Source organism: Myotis myotis, unplaced genomic scaffold (genome assembly GCF_014108235.1).
Source record: "Myotis myotis isolate mMyoMyo1 unplaced genomic scaffold, mMyoMyo1.p scaffold_m19_p_20, whole genome shotgun sequence".
NCBI lineage: Eukaryota > Metazoa > Chordata > Mammalia > Chiroptera > Vespertilionidae > Myotis > Myotis myotis.
In genome coordinates, this window is record NW_023416325.1 from 16,518,727 (window position 1) to 16,546,662 (window position 27,936).

The 27,936-nt window shown below is 39.8% G+C and overlaps 1 protein-coding gene across 19 annotated transcripts in view; it reads right to left on the reverse strand.

Annotated features, from left to right (window-relative positions):
- HECTD4 (HECT domain E3 ubiquitin protein ligase 4) overlaps positions 1–27,936 on the reverse strand; it is a 150,186-nt gene that overhangs the window by 68,888 nt on the left and 53,362 nt on the right. For 10 of the 19 annotated variants that reach the window (XR_004974769.1, XM_036353386.1, XM_036353385.1 and 7 more), the window contains 22 exons: positions 27,201–27,359; positions 25,303–25,416; positions 24,441–24,581; positions 22,106–22,338; positions 21,590–21,735; positions 20,242–20,312; positions 19,279–19,384; positions 18,637–18,757; positions 17,784–17,912; positions 15,733–15,857; positions 13,069–13,222; positions 12,471–12,571; positions 10,311–10,509; positions 8,092–8,238; positions 6,856–6,960; positions 5,342–5,505; positions 4,651–4,884; positions 3,503–3,695; positions 3,213–3,317; positions 2,399–2,487; positions 1,858–2,033; positions 90–225 (listed from right to left, as the gene is read on the reverse strand). Coding sequence is in view for 18 of the 19 variants with exons in the window: in XM_036353386.1 (XP_036209279.1) it covers positions 90–225; positions 1,858–2,033; positions 2,399–2,487; positions 3,213–3,317; positions 3,503–3,695; positions 4,651–4,884; positions 5,342–5,505; positions 6,856–6,960; positions 8,092–8,238; positions 10,311–10,509; positions 12,471–12,571; positions 13,069–13,222; positions 15,733–15,857; positions 17,784–17,912; positions 18,637–18,757; positions 19,279–19,384; positions 20,242–20,312; positions 21,590–21,735; positions 22,106–22,338; positions 24,441–24,581; positions 25,303–25,416; positions 27,201–27,359 (3,148 nt within the window). In the remaining variant the exon portion in view is untranslated. Of the gene's footprint in view, positions 1–89; positions 226–1,857; positions 2,034–2,398; positions 2,488–3,212; positions 3,318–3,502; positions 3,696–4,650; positions 4,885–5,341; positions 5,506–6,855; positions 6,961–8,091; positions 8,239–10,310; positions 10,510–12,470; positions 12,572–13,068; positions 13,223–15,732; positions 15,858–17,783; positions 17,913–18,636; positions 18,758–19,278; positions 19,385–20,241; positions 20,313–21,589; positions 21,736–22,105; positions 22,339–24,435; positions 24,582–25,302; positions 25,417–27,200; positions 27,360–27,936 lie in introns of those variants that run through there. The other 9 variants (XM_036353389.1, XM_036353387.1, XM_036353388.1 and 6 more) reach the window with 9 other exon arrangements.

Genomic DNA, 27,936 nt, shown 5'->3' on the forward strand with positions numbered 1-27,936 from the left:
AAAACAAGAGACCCTCAGGGAGTGTGTTTTGTTAATTGAAAAGCATTCAACTGCGTGTGGGAATCCAACCTTGGCCATTAGCCATTTACCTCTGATTTGCTCTAGTAAATTCCAAATCTTCATTACCAATCATTTCCAGGTCAGAAGGAGCCGACATGCTACGAAGAAAAACAGGCTGCCGCACAGCGTGAGATATCACCTTTGTTTCAGAAGCTGATTTACAAGCTGGAACAGAGAGGAATAAAAGGATTCACATATCTGCTATCCCATTTGTAAAACCTAGATATTAGGTTAAAAATAATCTTAGCTTGGAAAACTAAAATCTTTTCACCAAATTGGGTTTCCAAAGGCTCAAAAATTCATTTAATTTCATAGACTATCAATGTCCACTTTAGTAGAGCATTTTAAAAAGCAAGAGAGAATAAAGTGATTTCTGGCAGCAAAAATTTATTAATTCAAGTAAATCCAGACCCTTTTTTTCACCCAGAAATAGCTTTTGTTCCCCTTTAATCCTGGATTTAACGAACTTATTGCCATTTGGGGACACCTGTTTTGATCATAGTAAGAGTAAATATCACATTTGAGCTAGAATCTGACCAGCCCCTTCCTATAAGATACACTCCTTAACCCTATCCAGGAAAACAGTTGCTTTATAAAGGAACACTTTAAAGTAAGAGCCGCTTGGAAAGCATCCCCAGCCTTAGTGAGTCGTTGTCTTTCTATGGGAACTGTAAGTAACCAGGGCTAACGGGGCCAGGGACATCATGTAGCGGACCATCCTGGCATGCGATCTCGCCGCACACTTGGCACACTTCCCCTGATGTTCTCAGGGAGCGGTAGCCTATGGGGAGGATCAGAAACCTGGGAGTCAGCCTAGACTTCTCTCCTAAGTGAGAGGAGCCCTAGGCAATCAGCTGATTGCAAACGAGTTTGCTTGCTGAAAAGTGTCCACCAGGTAATGGGCTGGATTACATGCAGTCTTTCATTTAAGAATATGTTTACTCAACTTGTGTTTTCAGGAGAAGAATTAACACTTGTTATTTTGGACTATGCCCAAAGTTGTGATCCCACTTAAGTAAGAAGACTCATTAATGTCGCTGAGAAACACTTTTTCAGGCTAACAATTAGAATGGGATCAGGGGGAAAAATCTAATAGTGGAAATTCATGCTAGAAGATTCCACCTAATTATTAAAAGATGAAATGGGGGGGGGGACAAAATGCAAACTCAGTTTCAAGAGGAAAATATGATGCATTAAAAGATTCACAATACTGCCCAGCTAGCATGGCTCAATGGTTGAGCATCCACCTTTGAACCAGGAGGTCACAATTCAATTCAATTCCTGGTCAGGGCATATGCCCGGGTTGCTGGCTCAATCCCCAGTGTGGGGCATGCAGGAGGCAGCCGATCAATGGTTCTCTCTCATCATTGATGTTTCTTTCTCTCTTTCCCTCTCCCTTCCTCTCTGAAATCAATAACATATTTTTTAAAAAAGATTCACAATATTGACTATCTAGTTATATATGTTACTATGAAAATGGCTAACCATCAACTAAAAATAAGGGGCATAAAATTATAAAAATACATGTCATTGGGCTCCTTAGGATGCTCTCAAGAAAAATGGAAGAGGCAGGCAAGGAAGCATCCCCGGTGCTCAGCTGCCTCACAAAACACCACGTGAATTCTATGAAAAGCATTTCGTGGCTGGAAAAAGTAAAAGGCACAATAAAAGATGTTAAAATTTCCTTTTTCTTCCTTTCTGAGAGTACACAAGAGTGATTTTTTAAAAAGTAGCTAATGCACATTTTATGAGCCGGCTAGTGCAAAGAGCCTGTGCAGGGCTGGCTTGGAGCAGTACCCGGAGTCTCTGCAGGGGTCCCCGAGATGCTTCTGGTGAGGCCAGAATGGGCCGCAATGGTGACATGCAGCAAGAGTTCGGCTCGGTTCATTAAGCTCTTCACTAATGTCTTCGTTTTAGCCAGTGGGTGTGAGGGTTTCTGAATAAGAGAATTCACTTCTTGTAGGAACTTCTCCCTATAAAGAAAGGCTCAGGTGCATTTAGTCATTCTCTAGTTTACCAAATCCAAAGTTTTTTTCATTACAAAATATATGAGAAGATAGACGGGAAACTAAGCAAAAGTCAACTGATCAATATTGCTCACCTCCCCTTTTCCCCATCAGAGGGGAGCAGGGCTATAAAACTGTGGTCAGTTTTAGTTCTTTCTGCCCAGTTTCAAATGCCATGGTGCTAACTTTTGAAGGTTAAAATAAAAATTCACACGTCTAAAGTATTTCGTGAGTACACACTCTTTTATAAAATATCTGTTAAGACTAGAGCTTCACATTTTTTGAGCACCAAGGGAATAAATTAGCTTTGCATAGTTATTAACATCACTAACCTCAGTGATAGGACCATGTTTTCAAGATCATTTCCATCAAAGGAGACTTCCTTCATTGAACACAAAAGTTCTAGTTCTTTCACTTTGTTCTAAAGAAGGAAAAATCAAGAAAAGATGGTATGTGGGATCTGCAAAGACTGAGTTTTTCTGCACATGTTAAAAGGAATAGAAAATTTCAGGGGGAAAAGCACCCTCTTTGGTCCATATTTCTATGCCAGAAGCACATTTGTAAATTATCACTTGATACTTCAGTGATTAAAAATGGTATTGGCCACTTTCTGAGGATTTTTTTTTTCAGTGCTTATAACTCTGCCATTGATTTCATTTTTTTAAGGCTTGAAAGCAAAATTTGATAATGATGCTAGCTTCTTTATAACACTATTAATCAGTTAAAAAAACAACTTAACAATCCCTAGTCGGTTTTGCTCAGTGGCTAGAGCATTAGCCTGCGGACTGAAGGTTCCCGGGTTCGAGTCCGGTCAAGGGCACATGCTTGCTTTGCAGGCTTGATCCCCAGTAAGGGGCCCCGTGCAGGAGGCAGTCAATCAATGATTCTCTTTTATCACTGATGTTTCTATCTCTCTCTCCCTCTCCCTTCCTCTCTGAAATCAATAAAAATATATTTTTAAAACAAGGGAGTCAACATGTGCATTCCCATAAAAATAACTTAAGAAGTAATTTATTATTTGTATTATTGACATGTTGTTCTAATACATTTTATTTAACCCTTTTAAAGAATGGGTGCATTTTGGGGTGTGCAACATTTTAGGAAGTGACCTGATTCTCTCTCTGTGCACGCGGCATGGACTCGCACCTCGTTGAAGTGATAGTCGTAGAAGAACGGCGTGTTGCTCTCCAGCTTCCCCTGCGCGGCTTCATCCGCCTCACTCTGCCATTTCTGTTCCAATTCCGCAACACTCTGCCATTGAAAGAAAACAGCGTGAACCTCAGTGCAAAAGGGAAACGCTTGCGGCCTACAGATGCCGAGTGCTGGTCGTGATCGTCATAACCATTCAGGTCACTTTGTAAACTTCCTTACATGTCTAGGAATGAAGTGATTTCCAACAGCTATAGGAGACATGCTGGTGTTTAGCCTTCCCTTACCTGCAGCTGTCTCTCCATGGCATTGAGTTTCTTAAAGGTCTCTCCCATAATTTTACACAGTAAGTCATACTCCTCAGCGTGCTCTTCTTGGTACTGGAAGTTTATGAGAGACTGCAGTGCATCAACCAAGTTCAGGTGCTTAATCACACATGACACCACCATCTCCTCCATCACATCTGGCTGAATTACCTCTCTGTGATTACAAGGGAAAGTGGTCAAGGATATGCCATGTGCTCACCTTACCAGTACGTTCTTACAGGTTAAAGAACGTAGGCTTTGATTTAAATACATTAAATATTCACACCTATTCCAATAAAGAGGCATGAACATATGATGGCTTTCCTATCAAGTTGGCAATAACTAAATATATTTAACTGATAAAACTAACATTGGCTGATAAAGCTGAAAATCAAAATGAATGATATTTCACTTTCTACGATTCATACATTTTGAACTCTAGTCACATTAGAGCTGGAAGAGGTGTCAGAATCAAAAAAGACCTTTGGCACCATTTATCTGCCAATTAATTTCATGCAGTTTGTGTTTCGTGTGTATGGATGTTGGGCTGAAAGCAATGGTGCGTCTGTATTTTTTTTCATTTTAAATGTCATCTATTCTTTATATTTTTCTCTGAAATAGGCAATCTTGCCTCATTAGGCAGAGCAGAGGCTTGCAAAATAGGGTTCACTTTAAACAAGAATACCATGAAGACTTCTGTAACTGCAAGACTTCTAGAATAAAGACCCCTCCCTCACCATCTCTTTAGGCATCAAAAACAAAGAAACACCGCTTGACTCTATGGAAATAAAAGTAGAAGATAAAGCCACCTGAGAAAAACCTAGAACTTGTCAAACTGTAGCATGCATTAGAATCATATGGAAATATTGTGAAAACAGATTATTGGGCCCCATCCTCAGAGGTCCTGGTTCAGCAGGTGTGAAATGGGGCCTAAGAACTAACAAGTTCCCGGGTGATGCTAACTGCTCACTACAAGCCCACACCAGAGTGCCACCTGGGATACTTGGTTAACAATCATTAAACAAACATTAAATTAAAGGTTCATTTGCTAGATTATAAGAAAGTTACCCCCCTTCAACTATTTAAACATGTTTTTCATTGGAAAAATGAAATGCTATACAGAAACATACTTTATGCTTGGTCTAAATTGAGGTCTAGCACGCCCAGAAATTTCCCTGAGCTTTATCATGATTCCTGGAGGCAGCCTGATCCGGGGCAGATCAAAGTAGCTTCCAACTGGAGGCACGAGGACGTCAGAGGGGTAGGTGAATTCTCTGTCTTCTTCAATGGTCAGAGGCAATGGAGACGGGCTTGGAGTAAGGGCAGGGGAGATCACGCCATTGGCTTCCACCTGCCACTGGCACCTGAACAGACAGAAAAGAGGTTCTGCACTTCCTCTTCCATCTGGAAAGCTACTTAAAGTTTGCAGACAAATAAAACATGAAGGATCACATTATGTATTTATTCACTACTTAAATATGCTCTAAAGAAAATGAGCATGTTATACAAAACCACATCTTTGGAAATCTACCTCCTTCCCAACATTTCATTATGAAAACTTTAAAACATTTTAAAAGCTGAAAGAATTACATGGTTATCAGCCATATACCCATTGCCTAGATTCTCAAATAAATATTTTGCCCTATTTGCTTTATCATCCATCTACCCATCCTTTTGGGGATCCTTTAATTTAATTACACAATGACACCCACAGGATTGTCAGGCAGTGTTTGACCATCCGGCAAACACTAAAAGTCGTTTTCCACATCAAGTCATTTCTCCTTTGTGAGCAAAACCAGCCCCATATGAGCCTTTTGTTACCTTTGTAAAAGTTTGGACCGCAATAGCTCCTGACAGGCTTCTTCTTCTTTGGTAATTTCTGGTCCATTGTACAGGATTCTTAACATGGAACAAGCTAACACAGACAGACCTAAAGCCAGGTCTACCAGAAAGGGCAAGCCTCCTGACACATCCTCTGAAGACTCCTACAATGCAGAGAGGGGCAAACCACACTGGTCAGTGCACATGGTAGAGCCCCTCCACCTGCACTCACCACACTGCACTGTCCCCAACCAGAGGGCTCACAGAGCAGCATCAAGTACCACTGCTATGGGACCCAGGGACAGCACCCAACCATGAGCAGAGAGATGGTGGCACTGGAATGACCACAGAGTGAAGTCTCAACACAGTTCTGGAGAGAGAAGAGCCAATAAGACTCCATATTAGAAACAGCACAGATCCCATGCACGAGTGTTTGGGTAACTCCTCTGCTGTGCCTACCTGGGTATAAGTCACTATTTCGTTTTGTCACCTCCATCCTGTGCTCAAACCAAGATGTTGTCAGTGATGACAGAGAATTCATTCAATAGCCCTGACTGGTTTGGTTCAGTGGATAGAGTGTCGGCCTGTGGACTGATGGGTCCCGGGTTCAATTCCAGTCAAGGGCATGTACCTTGGTTGCAGGCACATCCTCGGTAGGGGGTGTGCAGGAGGCAGCTGATCAATGCTTCTCTCTCAATGATGTTTCTAACTCTCTTTCCCTCTCCCTTCCTCTCTGTAAAAAATCAATAAAATATATTAAAAAAAATTCATTCAATAAATATTTATTGAATACCTCCTGTGTACCAGCCATTGCTCTAGGAGCTTGAGATACAGCAGAGAATAAAATAAAGATGCCTGCTCACTCAGCGCTTACGTTCTAGCAGAGAATTCCACTCCAGAGAGTCTTAGCTTGCTTAACCTTAAGTGATCCCCAATCTAAAATACACTGTACAAATCAGGCACCTTGAGGGGCTAGTAAACTCCTACTCCTCCCTCTCCCTTTTTTTTTTTAGGTGGGAAAATAATTTATTTACATAGATTCCGGGGTCAGAGGGAGGTGGGGAATAACTATTATGCACTGCTAAAAAGGGTAGATAAAATGTGTACACAGAATATAACACAAATATAATCAGAGATAGACCTACTCTAGCAAGAAGAGCCTTTGGGACTAGAATGAAAATAATCTGACCCTACTACTCTTAAAACCCAGAGTCCAAACACTTAGTGTCTAAGTTTTCTTCGTCCTATGGAAAGACTCTGGATGCAGATCACCACTCCCGGCTTCGAAGACAGAGCCCTGGCCACGGTTCTCTGTGCTGCTAAATGGATCTGAGGTCACAGCTAGTTTTATTCCATAAAACCACCACTTACTACCAGTAGTCTACGCCTTTCAAATGGAAGAGATGGATGAAACAGTGACTCATATTCTGCCCTGCTTCCAAGGCAAATATGATGTATGCAATCAAGGCACAAAGGAGAAAGGACTATGTCCACAGCAGAGGTTAGTCAAGTACCTGAGCTCGAACTGTGCAAGCAAAGCCCCACATGGCTTTGTCAGGAGTGTTGTGTTCACGGCCACTTCTCATTTCAAAGGAGAAGGTGACTGTATCTCCTTCCACCTTAAAATTTAAGGGGGGGAAAATGCACTTTAAAAACAAGACACACGGTTTTCAAGAGAGCAATGAATTTCAGAGATTTACTTTCAAAAGGACTACAGCAATACTTCACTCCTTTCCTCACTTGCTTTTTAAATTCAAATTCCATCCCCTCTCATTTGGACATCAACCTTTCAGGTGTCTCTCCTGCCCAGGTGGCTTTTGGGACGAGGCATCTGTGAAGTGGATCACAACTGCCCAATAGCAGGATCAGAGTAAAGATGAATCAAATCTTAAGCATAATTTTAAAAATACCTCAAATGTCTATTCTTTCTGCCCTCCTCCCCCCTCTTCACATCACCACCTTGCTTGTGCCAATAAGGCAAGCAAATGGCCCGTGTCGTGCAGAACACAGAGGCGGTGCTGGAAGAGCCTGCTCTGTGTGGTAGAACCAACACAGTGTTTGAGAATCAAAAGGCAGGAAAAGGGAACAGCTAAAAGTGCTGTGCTGATCTGGCGTCGGATGCTCGGGACTAGCCCTCTGGAAGAAACTCATTGTCTGTGGCTGAATTAGAGCGGGTACATAATGTATATGAGATAAAGGCTCTGGGAACACACTTGGGAGAGGTCTGGGGGTCTTAATGGGTTTTTCTGTTCATATTCATGTTCTAGGTAGGTATGTGGTATTTCAAGGGCCCAGATCACAGAGCATGGCTCAAATCTTATCAGTCTCAGAATGGATCATCATTTTTGCTCCTAAGGCCCAAATTCATCTGCAAACATTGGTTCCACATTTGTAAACTTCAATGGCCCTGTGGGTCCAGGGCAGCCACAATAAGGGTGTCCTTTCTCAGGGAAGAAGTGAGCTGGAAGAACTAGCAGTCCTTTCAGTGGCCAGGGAAGGAAATGTGACCACCTCAGTCCATGCAGTAACCCGTGGGACAGGCTCTGCAGTGGACAGGGGTCTGATGCCCTGCAAGGGAAAGGAGGGTCATTTTGAATGAAGTAGTGACTTCACAGGCCTGGCAAGGTAGCCCCACCTCAAAAAAGCCCCCGTGGCAACATTTTCTGGAATTCTAGTTAATATACTTGGGCCCATGAGGAATGTAAGTTCATTTTTCCTTTCTATGAAGTGAATGTGACTGGATACCATACCTTCACCAAGTCTTTCGGCCAACCAGTTCCTAAGACACTACGGCTGCCGTATCCCAGTGTATTGCCTCCATACTCAGCAACTTTCCTACTGTTTGTGTTAGGCCCCGCGTATATCACCAACTTCAAAACAGAAAATATACTGTTAGACTGTAAAAGAAAAACAAAAACAACATCTACAAATAAAAAGGCTGCAGAAAATGTTGTTTAAAAATACATTTATAACCAGGCACTGAAGTCATAATATAACTAATATTCCCTGATTTTTTTTAAAGGTACAACTGATATTAGTTTGAATGCAATCAACCATTGGTATTTACCAGGCAGCTACAGAATAACAAATATTATCACAATTTAATTGACTTGGGCACTTCACATTAAAATAGTTACACTCAGTTAACATATATATATTTTTAAATAGCTATTAGAATCCTAAATAACTACATATAATTCATTAATAAAAGGTACAGTTTGCCCTCTTAAGTCCTCCCCAAAATTAATAAAGTGAGCAAATACAGGTAAAAAGATGGTTATATCTCATACAACAACAAAATAAAGAAAAAAACAAAACAACCCAAAAACCTCAATGAATGAGGATTTTAAAAATGCAACAAATTGAAAATAAGCCATATATTCTTAGAATGTTGCTTCATGGTATAAAAAGAAAATGACACAGATTTGGGCAGAAAGGGGGCTGCTCCTTGGGTCAGTTTTCATGTATCAACGCTTTTCTTCAATAAAGGCTCTTCGCTGATATCCAATTAACCACCTTTCGAATTTAGAGGTCGTGTGGCATTCAAATACTCTCACAGGAAGAATAAGGCTCTGGCTTCTGTGAATACCAAATCCTGTCTTCAAACATGTACTGACAGCCTGTGACTGCATCAGAGAGATCAGTTTGGATCTAAAAGCTGCACTTTTAGTCCTGGACACTTATCATTTTGTGACTTTGTACCCTCCTGACATCAGCGGGACCACTGGAAAAGTATATGTTTCTTCTATCCATGTAGTGAGCATCCCTGTACCTCCACATTTAACACTAGTATCTAGTGCAGGTGCAGGCAGCATCCATCAGAAGATGCAAATTACTGGCTTTTAATGGAGAAACTTAATGACACCAACTAAAATGGCAACTCTTCCATTTCTATTTTAAATAGTCATTATCATTTGCATCTAAAACATGGGGGTAGCTGATGCCAGGGGCTATGAAGTGGTGTAGACTGATGCCACTTTTTAAAAAAAATCTATTTTTTGAGAGGCCCACCAAAGACTATTTTCTAAAGTCTCTTGTTTGCAGCTATGGTGATTTTGGGGGCAAGTCTTAAGTCCCTCCTGACATCTGGGAATCTTCACTAGCCCAAAGATAATAGGGAAGAGGATTCTATAATTTGCCAGTAGTGTGTTTTACTATTTCATTATATATTCAGTTAAGAAGTCCTTTATTCTTAACCTAAGTATCCCCGGGATATAAGACCAATTGCCCTTACAAAGTTCAGGAAGGAGAGATATAACAGACAGCTAACAATCTACATAAAAATAGTCCTGTGTAAGTACAAAGCTATTAGATAATCCTTCAGTTGTTCTTTTATATGTTACATATCACGATTTCATTAGCCTTTCCTCATAAGTTCAGCATAATGGTTTATAATGTAACAATTATAAACAGAAGAAAACATCTCAAGCCCTAAACACTTCCTTTTACTTATAATTTGGTTTGGCCACCAGGTTGGAAACTACACCTCCTCCAAGTATGTGGAAGTGTAGTCTCCTGAGACAATGGCAAAGAATAACCTAAACAAAGACAAGCCCTTCTAAAAGGATACCTTCTCCCCAAGAGATACATGAGAAGCCCCAAGAATTGGGCAGTAAGACCTTTCTAGATGAATGGACACACATCTACAGGAATTCCAAGCACAGAGGGAGGCAGGAAGTAAGCAGAACAAAAAGAAAAATTTCCTTTGACTCGGATCTAAACTTTGAAAACTTACAAAAGCCCACTTTCAACATGTTATTAAAACACTGTTCTTAGACCCCAGAGGTGCTGGCTTTTTGACTCCCCCAATCACTACCTTCAAGGCATTATCTTAGGGAAGCTCTCCTAAGAGATATCTGCAGACAGAAATACGTCAAGAATGATGACAAGCAGCAAAGGAAAATAAGAAGCATATAAAGATAATCAGCTTATTAGCGGTGGAACCAATTCTAAAGCGGTTCTTGCTTACTTTGTCATAGTCATATTGTGAAGAGCATCTGCTATCGAATCTAAGATACAGGCAGCGAGCTCCTGGGATGTGCACAGTCTCTTTAAATTTATAGTTGTCTCTGACAGGATGGACTGTTTCCACAGTCTTGCCAGCAGCCCATGGAGCAGGAATCTTTAAACCAGTGAGAAAGCCTGGCTCTTCCTTCTCTTCCAGCATCCTACAACCAGACAAAGAGAACATGACTAGTTTAGCAGCAAGGACAGAAAGAAGAAAATTAACACAGTGAAATAGAATAGGTTAAGAAATGTCACTTTAATTTTCCACAGCATGCAGTATGACAACATTGTGGCTTTTGAATGCTTGATATCAGTGGCGATCAGAAACATTTTAAAAAATCCTACATATAAGGTTCTTTTCTTTTGTTGTTGTTATACAATATATTTGCATTTCCCTCTCTTTTTTCAAGGCGGAAGTCCAAATCGTACCCAAGAGGAGACCTCGCCAACTCTCATTTAAAGTTACTCAGGAGAAAAAAAAAAAAGATACTGTAAGCCTTTAAATTGGCCGGTTTCCAAATCCCACAGGATCAGCATCCTATAAAGGTTCCTTTTGTTGATATCTGAACATCAATTGCTGAAAACTCCATAAGTCTATGCAACTACTTTATACTGTAATTTTTACTTTAGAAAAGTATCTTCAAAGTTCCTCTTATCTATTATAATTGAACTCTCAAGGATGTCACAGCCCCAGGTTGTGGGATACAAACTCCCAATCCTGCACTTAGCTGCTGTGGAATTCTCTTTCAGCTCTGTGCTATCCAATATGGTAGTTACTTAGTCAAAATATGGCTACTTAAATTGAATCTAAATTAAATACAATTTAAAATTTAATTTCTTGGTCACATTAGTTACACTTCAAATACTGGATAACAGCATGTGGCTGTCGCCAACAGTACTAGACAACAAAAATACACATTTTCATTACTGCACAAAGCTCACTTGGATAGCATACTACTCTAGAGAAACCCAGAAGTCCTTCCTTTCTGATCAATGCTTTTAAAGACAACTTTAGTGAGATGTAATTAACATATAACAAATTGCACTTTTTTAAAGTGTACAACTTGGTAAGTTTGGACATATGGATACACCTGTGAAATTTCCTCCTTCTTCTTGATAATCCAGACCACTTTGCTTTCTGTCACTAGAAATTAGCTTGCATTTTTCAGAGTTTTATATAAATAGAATTATATAGTATACCAGAGGCCCGGTGCATGAAATTCGTGCACTCAGCAGCGGAGGGGGGTGGGGGTGGGGTTGTTCCTCAGCCTGACCTGTGCCCTCTCGCAGTCCGGGAGCCCTTGGGGGATGTCCGACTGCCGCAGAGGTGGGAGAGGCTCCTGCCACCACCACTACACTCACCAGCCATAAGCTCAGCTTCTGGCTGAGTGGCACTCTGCCTGTGGGAGCGCACTGACCACTAGGGGGCAGCTCCTGCATTGAGCTCCTGCACTAACCCCTGGTGGTCAGTGCGCATCATAGCGACTGATCCTTCTGCCGTTCGGTCGATTTGCATATTAGCCTTTTATTATATAGGATACCTTTTGTGGGGGTTTGGCTTCTTTCACTCAGCTTAAGTAGTCTAAGATTCATCTATGTTGTTGAATATATCTATAGTTCATTCCTTTTTATTGCTGAGTAGGATTTCATTGTATGCTTATACCATTGTGTGTATATATCCCCTCACTTGTTGATGGACATTTGGGGTGTTTCTTGCTTTTGGGCTATTCTAACTAAAGCTGTTATAACCTTCAATACAAGTCTTTGTCAGAATCTATGCTCTCTTTTCTCTAGAAGTGAAATAGCTGGGTCATATAAGTTTAACTTTTTGAGAAACTGTCAAACTGTTTGCCAAAGTCATCATGTTTTACATCCTCATAATTAATATTTGACAATTTGTCAATTCTGAACTAATCTCTTGATCGGTGGAGAAATTTATTCTAACCTGCTCCTATAAGACTACAAAGCAATTCTATAATTATCCGTAAAATTTTGTCCCTGAATTCTCTTTATTTTTTCAGTTAGATGATCCTCGCTAAAAATCACTGTTGTAAAAGAAGCACTAGGCTTTCACCAGAAGAAAACAAGGCAGGGGTTCCTGCGAGGAAGCAGCATCGCTCACCTCTCATCAGGGAACAGCCTGCCCTTCTGGTCTGATGCACCACATGGGGAACAGCCCACCTCGGCAAAAACTGGACACTGGGTTTTAAGCAGCAAAGCCGTCTGAAACACAAAACCATCATCATGTCTTAAAGTGCTTACGTCAGTTATCTGGATGGTACCAGAGCCAAACTTAGAATTATCACTTAAATCATCTTTTTGCAATCCTAGTCTGCCCTCTTTCACTAAAAAATGCTTTGCTACTTAGACCATTTAACATCATTTTAATCAATGCTGGAATGGAACATATTTATATTGGTTACCGATAGCCACCAAGAACTCAGAAGACGAAATATCATGGCAGGATCTCAGTAGCATTGTAGATTAGCACTTTTATAGCTGACTAGCAATTAGTATTTGCTAAAAGATTGCAGTAAATAATTTAGTCAAACAAATAAATTGTTTTCCTTTAATGTTTCAGTTTACTTTTAAGACACGATGTTTTTCTTCATTCCATTGTTAGTTCCCTTGGCTTCTGAGAGACATGGTTATATTTATTCTGCCTTCAGCGAATGCACACGGCTGCAGAGCAGTGCACGCTGGCACACCAAGGATCGTACCTGACTGGTATAGAGTACCAGCTGCACTAGCTGAGGCATCAGGGCGTCGGCCATGATCAGAGTCTGCAAATTTGGATGCATCAGGGAAGTCAGTAGCACTGGAAGAAGGTGACCAAGCATGGTAGCTTTAGTAACTTGTTCCAAGCCTTTTAACCTACAAAAAATGTCAAGAAAATGCACTTATGTTATCCCCCAGCATGTGAAAAAGCAACTGACATCATCTTTATCTGACAAATTCTCTTGAATTAGTGAAGCACTTATAGTTGACAGCAATTTAATCCACAAATTTTCCATCTTCTACTACTGAGAGAGGAAACAGAAATCTCAATAGATTTCCTCTTCAACCTATGATTTTGCACACACAAAAAATGTTTACATGGTGAATTTCATAGCACCTCTGAAGCGCTTTATAAATGGGTCTTCTAGCCCTGACCGGTTTGGCTCAATGGATGGAGCGTGGGCCTGCAGACTCAAGGGTCCCGGGTTCCATTCCGTCAAGGGCATGTACCTTGGTTGTGGGCACATCCCCAGTAGGGGGTGTGCAGGAGGCAGCTGATCACTATTTCTAACTCTCTGTCCCTCTCCCTTCCTCTCTGTAAAAAATCAATAAAATATATTTTAAAAAAAGAAATAAATGGGTCTTCTAGGTAGGCAAATGGCTATTCTAGGTAGCTACCATCTGCAGAGCTCCCTTGGCTCTGGGGCTGCCCTGAGTCTCTGACAGCAAGAAAATGAGTGGCTACACCACCAGTTCACCTACCCACAGAAGTAACCCCCACTTTTGCCTAGAGAAACTGGCTTGTGTGGGGTACAGAGGCAGGCAGATTTTTCATTTGATTTTAAAATCACACCCCCCCCATTTTATTGAGATCTAATTGACATATAAAATTGTATAAATTTAAAGTGAACAATGTAATGACTTGATATATCTATATATTGTTAAATAATTACCTAGGCACAGTCTTTTTTTATTTTTAAAGAATTTGCAATGGCCGAAACCAGTTTGGCTCAGTGGATAGAGTGTCGGCCTGCGGACTGAAAGGTCCCGGGTTCGATTCCGGTCAAGGGCATGTACCTGGGTTGTGGGCACATCCCCAGTAGGAGATGTGCAAGAGGCAGCTGATCGATGTTTCTCTCTCATCGATGTTTCTAACTCTTTATCTCTCTCCCTTCCTCACTGTAAAAAATCATTAAAATATATTTTAAAAAAGAAAAAGAATTTGCAATGCCTCTTTTTTTAAAAAAAAATATTTTTATTGAGTTCAGAGAGGAAGGGAGAGGGAGAGAGAAATAGAAATATCAATGATGAGAGAGAATCACTGATTCTCCTGCACACCTCCAACTGGGATCGAGCCTGCAACCTGGGCAATGTGCCCTTGACCAGACTCGAACCTGGGACCCTTCAGTTTGCAGGCCAATGCTCTATCCACTGAGCCAAACCAGCTAGGGCCCCTAGTCATAATCTTAACATCCTAATCTTCTGCTAGAAGAATTAAGATATGTGACTTACCCAAAGAAATATGTGGGTTAGGTAAGTTCTCTAAGACTACTTAGGATATTGGGATTGGAACCAGAAACAGAGCTCAGATCTCCCAGGCTCTCAGACTGTATCTCCTCCCAGGGCAGATCTGTACCACTTGCCAACAGTGGACCTTACATGCCTTAACAAGCCCAAATGCAACACTGTTCTCAGTTCCACTCTGCCCACCTACTCCCTGGGAGAGGCTCAGAAACAGGGACGTGGGGACAGATGGGTGCCTGAAGGAAAAGTTACACTGCAGGATTGTTCTAGAGCAGCATCTCTAACGTTAAAACCATCAACACGCATGGTATGTAAGTCATCTTTAACAGCAAACCACAGCAGAAATTTTAATGGGGAGAACTGAGAAAAGGCTTTATTCCTGGGAATGAGACGTTCATCCTATATATAGGTCACTCCTATGTCTGGAGCAGTAAAATTACAGTAAAATCTTAGATAGCATGTCACTGTTATCCTTTGCATAGCAGTTAATTGTCAGCATCACTAAGTCACTGCTACCTCCCTAAGGTGCTTATCATGAGAAACTAAGTGCACATGGTGCTGAGCTAGGGACTAATGAAGGTACAAGACCCGAAGGTCAGAGCCGATGCTGCCCCCACAGCCTTGCTGCCCTTAGTTCACGACTGTTAGCCCAATCATACCTATAAGCACCATCACTGAGATCTAATTGACATATAAAATTGTATAAATTTAAAGTGAACAAAGTAATGACTTGACATATCTGTATATTATGAAATGATTACCTAGACACATTCTTTTTTTTTTTTTAAAGAATTTGCAATGCTTCTTTTTAAAAAAAAATATTTTTATTGATTTCAGAGAGGAAGGGAGAGGGAGGGAGAAATAGAAACATCAATGATGAGAGAGAATCACTGATTAGCTGCCTCCTGCACACACCCAACTGGGGATCGAGCCCACAACCTGGGCAATGTGCCCTTGACCGGAATCGAACTCTTTACCATTAAAGAGTTCTTTTGCACTTGGCTTTGAAACACCTGCCCTTTCAACTTATTCTCACAAAAACCCTGTATATTAACTGAATATCTGATAAAAGATTTCACTTTCATAAGCAAGTTGTTCTTCCTGAAGGGCAGCAGGTCACAGTTCACAATCCTTTTCCTCACCTCTGCTCACGGTCAGGTATGTCACTATTTATGAGGGCGGTTGTGACCTGCTGTAGCATTTCCAACACTTCATCACATCCAGTCAGGATCTGGGTGGCAAGAGCCAGAATACTGACCTTGAGCTCCTAGGTAGAAAATACCATAGTGTTATTTTTAAGCTTTGTGATGAACATGCACTCACAATGACAACATGAAATGACATATTTTATGATGCATTTCCAAATTAAATAATGAGGTGGCCAGAATAAGCCCAAAGCAGTAAGTTCCGCTAGGATGGGAAGTGGTAATGTGATTAGGGAGGCTAAGGTCGGGAGTGCTGACAGAAATAGGCAGTATTTCCTGGGGGGGGAGGGGGGGGCGGGGAGGGCACGGGAGTCCCCAGGAGAAAGGCATTTCTCCCATCCCCTCCAGCACAAGGGAGCTCCCGGTGGCCAGCCCAGAAAGTGTCCCGTGGAAGAGTGCCTTGGGTAGTGTGAGGATAGCTAAAGAGAAAAACAGAACAGTAAAAGGCGCATGTAGAGGCGGTGAGTAAAATGAGACAAAAACACAACATTCTGAAACAGTACAAGTGACCTTTTCACTTAATGTTTTAAACCATTACACTTGAGCTAAAAATTAAAGTATCAGGCTATTAAACATTAAAAATAATTATTAGAGAGTTCATGGGGGTACAAACACTAAATAATGTAAGAAACACTAGTTAAGGTCATAGGAATGTTTAGTTTACAATTATTTTCTATTAAAAAAATATAACCAAACTAACCCATTAGATGAAATCTGTGTTTTTTATTTTTCCCAGAAATACTAAACAACCCAGTCTGTTCTGCCTTTACCAAGATTATTTCTTTCCATGGGTTAAGAATTTATAAAATTTAGCCTTTCAAATAGAAAACACTGGTTTTCATTGTTGGAATTTTGTGGGGTCTTTTTCTTTCTTTTTTGGTGTTACTAAGAGAAAGAGAATTCTGAACTGACCAGACGAGATAAAGCGTCGTTTAAGTGGTACTGACCATCTGAGCCGTCATCTGCTGACTGCACACCTGGCGGTAGCACAGTGCCAGGTATTTTACATGTCTCGTCTCTAATGCTCACAGCAACCTTACAACAGAGATGTTATTGTCCTTTTCTACTGATTAGGAAACTAAGGCAAGAGAAGGTAATGAATAGTATCAGCAAGTTAAATGATTTATTCATGCATTTCTGCCTATTTAAAAACTGATTATATAATGAGATAAACTCATAAATATGAACTAGCATGTGTATGATTTACATAGTACATATACATCAAGGAGTAAGAAAAGGGCAAAGTGTAATGAATTTTATCTTTAACTATGGCTTCCTTGGTTAATTTTTCAGTGTGTTTGGTCAACACTTTAGAGAAGAAGCAATTTTTACTGATTTCTATAATTGTCCCACAAAGATGAAATTCTGAAGAACAATGCAAATACAGCCTTGAGCATCTGTCAAAATTTTAACAATGCTATTAAAGATTGTTGGACTGCTATAAATTGCCATGTGCAAACAAATTATTGAATTTACACAGGAGCTAACTTAAAAATAATTACTGAAAATGAAACGAACTATATAAGGTTCGAAATTATTCAATATGAAGATAGTGAGAAAATTATCATCTATTTAAAGTTATTTGAATAAAGAGAATATAATAAACCGGCCAAAATGTCAAAGTTGTTTAAAATGTTATGCCCCTGGATTTACTTATATTTCTATATATATATAAATAAAACTTTCAGGTGCATATGAGATCACTTGTAAGAGCCATATTTCATAGTTCTTTAAAAAAAGATAAAAATGAACAAAGGCATGAAGACTGACAGGCGCACATGGAATGACACATTATGAAAGTGTCACAAATATGGTAACCACTGTGCAATGACATAAAAGTCTGTGAAATGAGTGGCCCAATAAAACCTCTCACAAAAATATAAGCCACATGGTGAAATCCGACATCATAATACACAGAGATACAGCCAATTAAGCTGTGCTTTACGCGCTGGGTAGAAAGCATCGTTAGAATAAAGCTTGGTGTTTACCTGTACCTTCAATGTCTCTCCCTGCAAGGAGTTGTCACTGTCATCATTCTCATCAGGTTTAATCAAAATAGTGTTACTGAGAAGGTGGTTCTGAACTGCCATCAGATAACGCAGGCAGGAGGATGCAGCCTTCAATACAAATAAGGGCATTTAAATGATCTAGATCTACTGAAAGAAGGGATCACGTGATCCACACGTTTTTAAAACATTTCCACAAGGGAAGCAAAAGAGAGAGTACAGAAAACAGACTAAGTTAGTTTCTCAGGTGATTTTTTCCACTTGGCTTTTGACACAGAATTTAATACATTTACCATGACTTTCTGCCTTCGGATAATTCTCACTAATCACTCACATACTTGAATTTTTGCCTCTTAATAATTTTCTTCCCCACCCTTCTTCCCCTCCATTGAGAAGACTACCAAAACCTTTAAAAGAATTTCGGTTCTTATCAATCTCGGTAGAACACTGGCAGTTTAGAAAACAATGCTAAATTTCAAATTAACTGGGAAGAAATCCTCACTATTTTAAACAGAACAAAAACAAGACACTTAGAGCAGCAGGCATCATCTTTAGAGAAAGTATTTCAAGAGCATTTGTCTAGTTCTACATTTCCAGGACAAGCACAGCCATCCATGGACCTTCATCAATTATGTCCACCCTGTACGCACACACCCCAACACAGGAAAATGAGAACAGAAACACTGGGTTCAATTTCACTTTAATTAAAAACGTTTTTACTGAGATCTGGTCAAGATGGTGGAGTAGGTGGATGCTGCACTCACCTCCTCCCATGACATCAAAATTACAACTAAATTCTAGAACAATCAAACTGGATAAATACATTTTTACTTACAGGCACAGTTGAAAGGAGCTTTTGAAAATCATCTTTAGAGACAGTTTGGCACTTGGTGATTAAGATACAGGATTCTCGTACAACAATCTTCAGAATGTAGTGTAAAAGTTCATCATTTAGTCTTTAAATGCAGGAAAAATGTAACAATAAGATACTGATGGTTTAGTAATAAAATGATACATTTTATACAACTGGCATAAGATGATAAATAGAAGATTCAAAGCTAACTGGGTCTGGAAGCAAATCATCTTACTAAGGATACTAACAGCTGGGTATATTATCTAAATCAAACTAATAGCAACAAAATGGTATCCAAGCACCTAATCCAAGTATCTTATAAACAGCAAAAAAACCCAACACCTTTCTCCCCTCACCAGTTCTAACCACACCCTCACCCTCTCACAAACCAGCAATTTGGAAAACGATGCTAAATTTCCCTAGGCCCAAGTTACATCACTGATAAAACTGAAACGTGCTAAATGGCAACTGCTATTGTCTTACAACTGATGTACGGTTTAAACTTTAACAGGCTAGCTCCACTAGATATTACAGGAGACTAAAGTTGGTCACAGTTAAGTGTAAAGTAATTACTGAGAAAAACACAAAGAGCGAGCTAGCAGTGACTAAGATAACTGATGTCACCTGTAATGATCATCGTCCTCGCTGCCGAATCGGTTGTTTTGAAGCTGCTCAGCTAAATTGGTGAGGATCACATCCCGCAGCTGGGAGAGGCCACTGTTTCTCTCTCCTAACACAGAACAAAGCTCCATAAACAACCCTGGTACTTACACTTAGAAAAGGATGTTATTTTTTAAAAAAGTTTTTTAACGAGCAGACTGTCGATAACCTAGCACCCAACACCTGTACTTACCTTACACAAGCAAGGAACAAGAACACATCACAGCCATTGTGACTTATTTAACTGGTGCATCCTTATTTAAGTGGAGTTACCCCACTGATAGATCACAAAGTGTGACTTCTAACTCCTTAAATTAATGTTGCTTATAAATGTAGTGTCTTTGGCATGATGAATTTTGTTGTTCAGTCTAACTTTGAAGTTACATTTTTTTAAAATGTATTTTTATTGATTTTAGAGAGGAAGGGAGAGGGAGACAGAGATAGAAACATCAATGATGAGAGAGAATCATTGACTGACGACCTCCTGCACACCCACTACTGGGGATTGAGCCTGCAACCCAGGCATGTGCCCTTGACCGGAATCGAACTTGGGACCCTTCAGTCCGCAGGCCGACGCTCTATCCACTGGGCCAAACCAGCTAGGGCTGAAGTTGTATTTTAATATGTGGGAAAAAACTGGCTTAGAAATCCCCAAGAAGTCATTATCTTTAATGTTCCTTAAAAATCTACAAGCAGGTACAGTTTCTAAGCCGAGGAGAGAGAAAGGTTTATAGAGTTTGAAGGTACATAAAACACGGTTCCTGTTTCCGATCCAGTTAAAGGGTTGGCATATGTGTAGATACTTTTTAAAAATTAATGCTGACTAACAGATATGAAGGAAAAAAATCTATTATCTTACTATCCAGTTGTTTCCTTAGGGACAAAAAAAGGATGGTAGTTCAAGGATAATTAAAGAATAATTCTCACCTTCTGTTAAGACCAGCTTAAGTAAGTTATTGATTTCAGTTTCACCTGGGTACAAGATATTTAAACCAGAGCTGAAATGACAGAAAAGTCAAATGCTTTTAGACAAATATTCTAGAAAACCCAAACTCTACTTAAACTTTTATTTTTATAAACATGCCAGTTTGGTTACATAACACTCTGAGGGACAGTTCATCACTAAAAAGCAGCTGAATCTAAATTCATGTTGTGATATAGTCCACTGATGGTTTCCCTATCTTCCTCTTGTCTGTGAGTTACCAAAACGATAACTTCAATGAGGCCAGATGCAGAACTAGTTAAAGAGAATTGCGCTATAAAAAAATCAATGGAGCCAAACCTGCTATATATGCAGGTTGTGCCCTCCAAAATAGCTTTTGAGAAGGGGACTTTCTAATTCTCAGCTTTTCCCAAGAATGGTATTGCAAATAGCACCAGAATTTTTTTATGAGATTTAACATGTAATAAGTATACATGTTAAATGTTAACCTATGTATATACCCATGAAAGCATCACTACCATCAAGATAGTAAAAGGTAATAACCATCAGCCCCAGAAGCTGTCTTGTGGCACAAGATTTTAATTTTTGCCTTAATGGTCTCAACAAAAAGAGACCCAAAGCATGATCTATTGTGGAAGGAAAAATTGCCCTCACACTTTGCTCACCCCTGTCACATGGTACTTCCAGACCAAGCACTTAGTTCTCTCTTGGTCACTAAATTATATTTGATCATAATAAGGCTATAATCCTGGATAAAAGCTCATTGTACTAATGTGTATATTAAATGATAATAGACAATGGTACATAAACTCTGCCCTCTTGACTAATAAGGTTTTAAGTAGATTTTTAAAAGGTTAACATGTTGAGCACTTAACTTTGTGTCAGGCCTTATCTTATTAAAATCTCACAAACCTATTTTTATGCTCATTTTATAATGGAGGAAACAGAAGACTTAGGTTATAGCCAGTAAATGGCAGAGCAAAGACTAGAACCCAGGTCTGCCTGCAGCCAAAGCCGGCTTCTTAACCACCCTGCCACACTTTCTCCCAAGTGAGATAAGCATCCACTTATAAACCATCAAAACATCCACTTAATGGGTTTTTTTGTGTCTTTTTTTTTAAGATCCAATGATGACGTTAGGTACACAGATGGCGTGGGTCCTCTGGGAGTGGGGCCATAGCCTCTGTCCAGTTGAAGTATCCTCTGTTCACGAGGTTCTGATGGATGGGATGAGGGAAGAGATGTCTATGCTACCAGCTGGCCAGGAAGATCATGACGCAATGCAAGGGAAGCATTTTGAAGAGAGTGCTATGGAAATTACTTGCTGATTACCTGATGGCAAGGCAGACTTCCTTCTGAATTTCAAGGCAAATTTGATCTTTTGGTGCCATCAACAGCTGCCAAAGAAGCAATCCTGACCGTCGAATAATGTCTCGATTCCTTTCAGTTTGTGGGCTGAAGAAAAATTTAAATACCACCTACAGAAACATAAAGGACATATCTAAAAGTGTTCATTCTACTGGGGATAAAATTATCCCTCTGGAGAAAGTACATGAAGATATTCTTATGAATAGATTTTTAACCACAATCTCTTCTATTGTGTAATGGTATAATTACAGTAAATATTGTATATACATAGATCAGTGACAATGAACTACATATAGCAATACTCCATTAACTGCTGTGCAATGAATATGATGATAATTCTAGTTATAGGATTAGAATGTGGTAAGATGCAAAACAGGAATGTTACTAAATTTTCTTCTGGTAGAAATTAGCTGGCTGAAGCCAAGGTGTGTGTTTCTTTTTTTCTCTAATATCTTATTTATCTCAAAACAGTGTGTTTACCTGAAAGACAACAAGAATGCAGCGTATGATACAGGTGTCTCCATTAACCATGGCCTTCTCCATAATGTCACAAATACTGCTGAGATGGTGAGCTTCGATCGGATGCTGTTTGCCCAGGACACTTGTGATTGGAAGATTTGGGTTGGTAGCAAGAAGATTGAGTTGGTGTATGCACATCGCACCAACGTGGTGCAATAATTGGTTTATAACCTCATTCGTGGTTATAGCCTCTTCTAGAAAATAAAAAGGAAACTCAGTGAGGAAAGACATCTTTGTGGGCAGTCCCCACGGAGCAGTCTTTTGACTTATAAAAGGTGCACACGTGCGCGCGCTCACACACACACACACACACACACACACACACACACACACACACACAGTATCTTGGTTCCAGTCGCTTCAGCTACTGTTAGAGAATCTTTCTCCCTGCCAAAGTCCTGGGGTGAAAACACTTGGGAATTTTCTTTTTTTAAGAGCATAAGTAGCTACCACCCTTTCTATATCTTAACAACTGGCTAAATGCTTTGCATGCATTACCTTACAACATCAGTATAAACTTAGACTATTTTAGCCTCATTTTGTAAAGGAGTAAATCAAGAGTCAGGGGGGTTAAGTAACTCACCCTAGGTCACAAAGCTAATGAGTGGTAAAGCTGGGACTTGAATTCTGGCCATCTCAACTCAGAGCCCATGCTGGTAATCATCCTAATAAAATCTCTCCATCTTCTATGGCTCCTCTATGGTAGAACTCACCATCTCTCCCTGATTCAGAAATATCTCCTCCCACAACACCTCAACATTTTTACCTCATTTAGTCACCACAGCCTAAATAGCCTTTGATCCAACCTTGTGAGGGTTGACAAGCATCTTATATAATAACAAATTCAAGGAATGGAGGTGAAAATTCAAATAGGCAAAGTACCAAAAAAAAAAAAAAAAAAAAGATTCTTTCTGCTAAAACAGCTGAAATGAACTGCCTAAAAAGAACAGGAAAGCAGGTAATCTTGGAGAGGCAGGCCTGGGTGGGGGAACCTTACAGCTGCAAAAGGGCTGTGGGCACTGGGAACTATGAGAAAAGGACTCAAGGAAACTGAAGAGAAGGTAAACTTTGCTAAAACTAAACTTTTGGATTTCGTGTTAATCCTAAGACCAGACTGGGGCCCACTGATTCTGTGTCTTTTGAGTCCCTGATCTTATAACAATAGAATTCAAGTTCATACTATTAGTCTTTACTGAGAATGCTGTGGGCATGTGTTTTCCCCAAGCTCTGCTCCGAATCAAGTCAGCCCCCTCTGGCCGCAAAGATGCTGGTTTACACAATCTGCCCCAACCTGGTGGCATTACTGAGCTGATCAAGCTTGAGGTGGGAGATGGGAGCATCCCAGCTAAGAACACCACAGACTTCCACTGTTCTAACCCAGAGTTCAGGTTTGTTTTTGTTCTTGTTTTTTTAATGGATACCCACTTCTCAATTTGGTGTATGCCTTTGTCAATTTTCAGAGCCTAGAAATAGTTGTTTTTGATTCTTTGTCAGTTTTATCATTGCTTTATGGGGGGAGAATTTGCTGAGCTACTCACCCCTCCATACCACTAGAGCTGACTTCAATGCCAGGAGATTTTAAGCACTTATTAACTTAATATTGCTTCCTGGCAGTGACACCTCCCCACGACAACATGCCTCTCGCTAGGGACCACCTCCAGAAGAGGAGCAGAGGAGACAGGGGCCTGGTGCAGAGCCCAATTCCTCCTTCATGGACGGGAAATGCCCAGAACGCATGAAGTCACCACCTTCTTCAACCGAGCACAAACGGTGGTTTTGTGTGTTGGCTGCTCCACTGTCCTGTCAGCCAACAGGAGGAAAAGCAGCACTAAAAGCACCCAAATCCAGAGGAGTGGGAAACCACGCCAATAAACTCATTTGGGGGGAAAATTAACTTAATATTAAGAATCTTAATATTAACAAATATAAAGATCCTTTATTGATAATTCTATCTAATTATAAGCTTATGCATAAGTAAGTTATCAATATAAAATATTATAATCGCATATAATCCCATGCCAAGTACAAAGAAGCAATTTTTGTGCCAAAGTTCTGACAAATGCAGAAGAAACGTAATTTTCCTATAAAAACGTCTATGGACTACCTCAAAAGCTCTATTATTTATAAACTTATTTCCTTAATCATAAACCAATCATATAGCAAGGATAGGTTTCTAAGTTCCAAGAGGGAAGGCTGTTGACCCATTTTGTTGCCTGGGCCATGTTCTCACTTCCTCATGCTGCTGTACTCTATTTCTTAAGGAAAATCTCTTCCTGTAAGACTGAGCGCACCTCACCTCTGGGCTCGGTGATGATGTGGCTGACACCGAGTCTCTGGCACACGTAATGGAAGGCCTGGTTCCCAGGATTACACCACTGATCGATATAGTCATTCGAGCAGGTCCACAGCATGTTGTTTACTGTATCGTAACAGGCACCTATAAAAACAGCATTCTCTATTCAACTGTCATGTCATCCCCTGCTGTATACAAAGTTCTCATAAGCACTGCCAAAGAATGGAAAGGCAAGGGTTCTCCCCAATGCTAACAATCCACACCTACTCCCATATATTTACTTGGCAAAGCATTAGACTGGGGCTCAACAAAAAAGCAGGATTCAATTTCTACTTTGCTTAACTCCTATGTGAAAATCGAATAAGTCTCATGGAAGAGACAGTTCTCAGTAACTGACTTATATATGACCTTTTTAATCCCCAAAAAGATCTAAATGGCTTACATTAAAACCCAGATATAATAGGACTAGTTAACATAATACCCAATAAAGCCTTAGTAACTAAGCCCAAAACTTAAGATATGAGCTTCCTAGGAGCCAAGGTAAAGAGAAAAATATTACATAATGCTCATTTTCGAACAATAAGAAGTATACCAATTCCTCACAGGAAATAAACCTTTTAATTGCATGAATTTTAAAGCGTTTGTTATAGGCATCATTACACAACCTAATGGACAGTATCTGCAACAGCAATTTATGCAGAGGAATTTCACATGGCAATTTCTTATATTAACCCCCATTAAACAGTAGTATAAAAAAAACCTTTCCTTCAAGGAAACTGGAATGCCACAGGAAATTGGCAAGATTTTTGAGAGATACTGCTAACACTCTGAATTTTCCAAGGAGAAGTGGGCATTTAGTTCTTACCCAATCCTGGTACAAGAGCACCACGGCCCAGTGAGCTTCCAGCAGCATCTATCAGATCGGCTCGACTTGTGAACTGACCATCCGAAATATTATACACCAAGCTTGAAGCTAGGACTTCGGAAACAAACATTAAGTTGTTTAATAAGCCTTAAAATGGTGGTCTGTCTACTTTTAAAGTTTAAATTTGAGACTCTAACCAGACTTTCATAAAAATCACCCCTTTTTGTTGTCTATTGATGGTAACAATGAGGATACAGAATACACACAGTAAGACCACAAAAAGAAAAACTGTGACAAAATATCTTCCTAAAGAGTGACCATATTTTTGAAAGTGGTTTTTAAATGGCTGCTTTTGCATAAAGGTGTTTTCAATATAGATTAGCAAAAGGAGTTATGATCATTAAGTCACAACGTAACATCTGTCCTTCCAGGCAGGGACTCTACGACTTGGAGACGCTTTGGCCTTTTCCCTTAACGCTGGATAATGTCGTGACGACAGCATGGGCTCTAGGTGTCTGGGTTTGAATTACAGCTCTACCACTTCTGTGTGATCCTGGGAAATTTACTAAACCTCTCAGTTTCCTCACGTGCAAGTGGAGATAATAAAAGTACCAATCTTATACAGTTCTTGTGAAGAATAAATGAGTTAAAATATGTCCTGGATCTATACAAACTCATATGCACTAGCTGCTATTGGTACTATTTTCTCCCCCGCTTTCAAACATAAAATTCGAGCCCTGTGTCACTTGAGCTTGTTTTTCTTGTGCCCATCACCCTAGGAATCCAGATCCTCATCATGCCTGACATGAGCTATAATCTAAACTGTGCCCTTTGTTTCTGTTCTATTTTCTACTGTTCCGTCCTGCACAGCAACAAAATGGTCTTCCCCAAATCTTTTTCATTGTACCATGCATATGTTCAACATGCATAGGCCTTTCCCCCCACTTGGCCAGTTATATGAACAATATCCATTTTTCACAACTGAAACTCAAGAACTCATTTAGTCACTCCCTTCTACCCCACCCCTCAATGACCCTTTCTTTCTGATTCCACAGCACTATTATCGGCTCCCCACAGTCCAGGCACTGATACACCATCGCATAGCATTTTCCAGTTGCTTCTCACAACTACATCATTTCTCCCAACCTGACTATGAGCTCCTCAAGGCTAGCACCACTTCTTCTTGCTGAGTAGCCCCCACAGTGACCAATGTGGAACAGGACACAGAAGGAATTTCAGTATTTATTGATTTGTTGGTCTAAAATAGACTCCCTGTGTAAGCTACATCCTAGCGAAAAAAATAGCACAATGAAGACCTCCTTTAATCAAATGGGGCCAATTTCAATTGAGAGAAAAAGCCATGTCAAGGAGACTAAAAAGAGTTTCATAAAACTAATAATAGTCAAGACAATCCAATTTTAAAATGTCCAAAGGACTTGAATAGGTATTTCTCCAAAGAAGATATACAAATGGCCAATAAGCACAAGAAAAGATGTTCAACATCATTAGTCATTAGGGAAATACAAATCAAAACCATAATGAGATACACTTCATACCCACTAGGATGGCTATAATAAAATTTTTTAAAAAAAGGAAAATAACAAATGTCGGTAAGGATGTAGGGAAATTGGAGCCATTGCATATTGCTGATGAAATGGAAAACAATGAAGTCCCCTTGGGAAACAGTTTGGCAGTCCTTCCAAAGGGTAACCATACAGTTACCATTTAACCCAGAATTCAACTCCAAAGTATAAACCCAAGAGAAATAAAAACATGTCCACACAAAAACCTGTACATGAATGTTAGCATTGTTCAAATAGCCAGAAAGCATAAACAACCCAAATGTCAACGAAGTTGGCAACAAAATAGAAGAAATGTCAAAAATAAAATTCACTTACTTTTTAAAGACGACAAACCACTTGTTCCACCAAAAAGAGACCGGGTGGCAGAGCTGCCTGATCCCCCCGGAGGTGGGACCAGCATCACCAAGTATGTGCCACAGGTATATATGGGCGTCTTCCGAAGCATTTTTAGAGGTAGCCCACAGCTAGTATTTGCTGATGAAAAGAATGAAAGTGGTGAGTAGAAATATTTTACACACATTAATTTGGTTAGCAAAACCGATCAGAGGATAAGAAGGGGTCCCCAGATTCATACAAGAAAATACTCAAATTCATAAAATAGAACAGGAAGTAACAAGCTAAGGAAAAAATAATGATCTTCTGGCTCCCTGGCCTGGCCTCAAGTCTCTCCTGAGACTTGTGGAAATAAAACAGTACCCTTCTTAAATTCTCATATAAACTCGTAAGTTTTTGACAGTCTCATAATGAATTAATCACAAATGTTTTCTCTTCCTAACATTTCAATATATAAAAGAATTAAAGCATACAATTGCATAAAATTCATTAAACATATTAATCCAGATCCATTTTTCTACTCTTATTTTTTTTACGACAGTTGATGATTTGGTATAAATTCACATAGTTGGTATGTAATTTGTAAACTCTTCAAGAATAATGGTTCTTAATCTTTTCTGGGCTATAGATAACCTCAAAAATGTGATGAAAATTATGACAGATACATGTGGTACTTAAAACTGTGGGGGAGATTGTTTATCCCACCCAGTTAAGAACT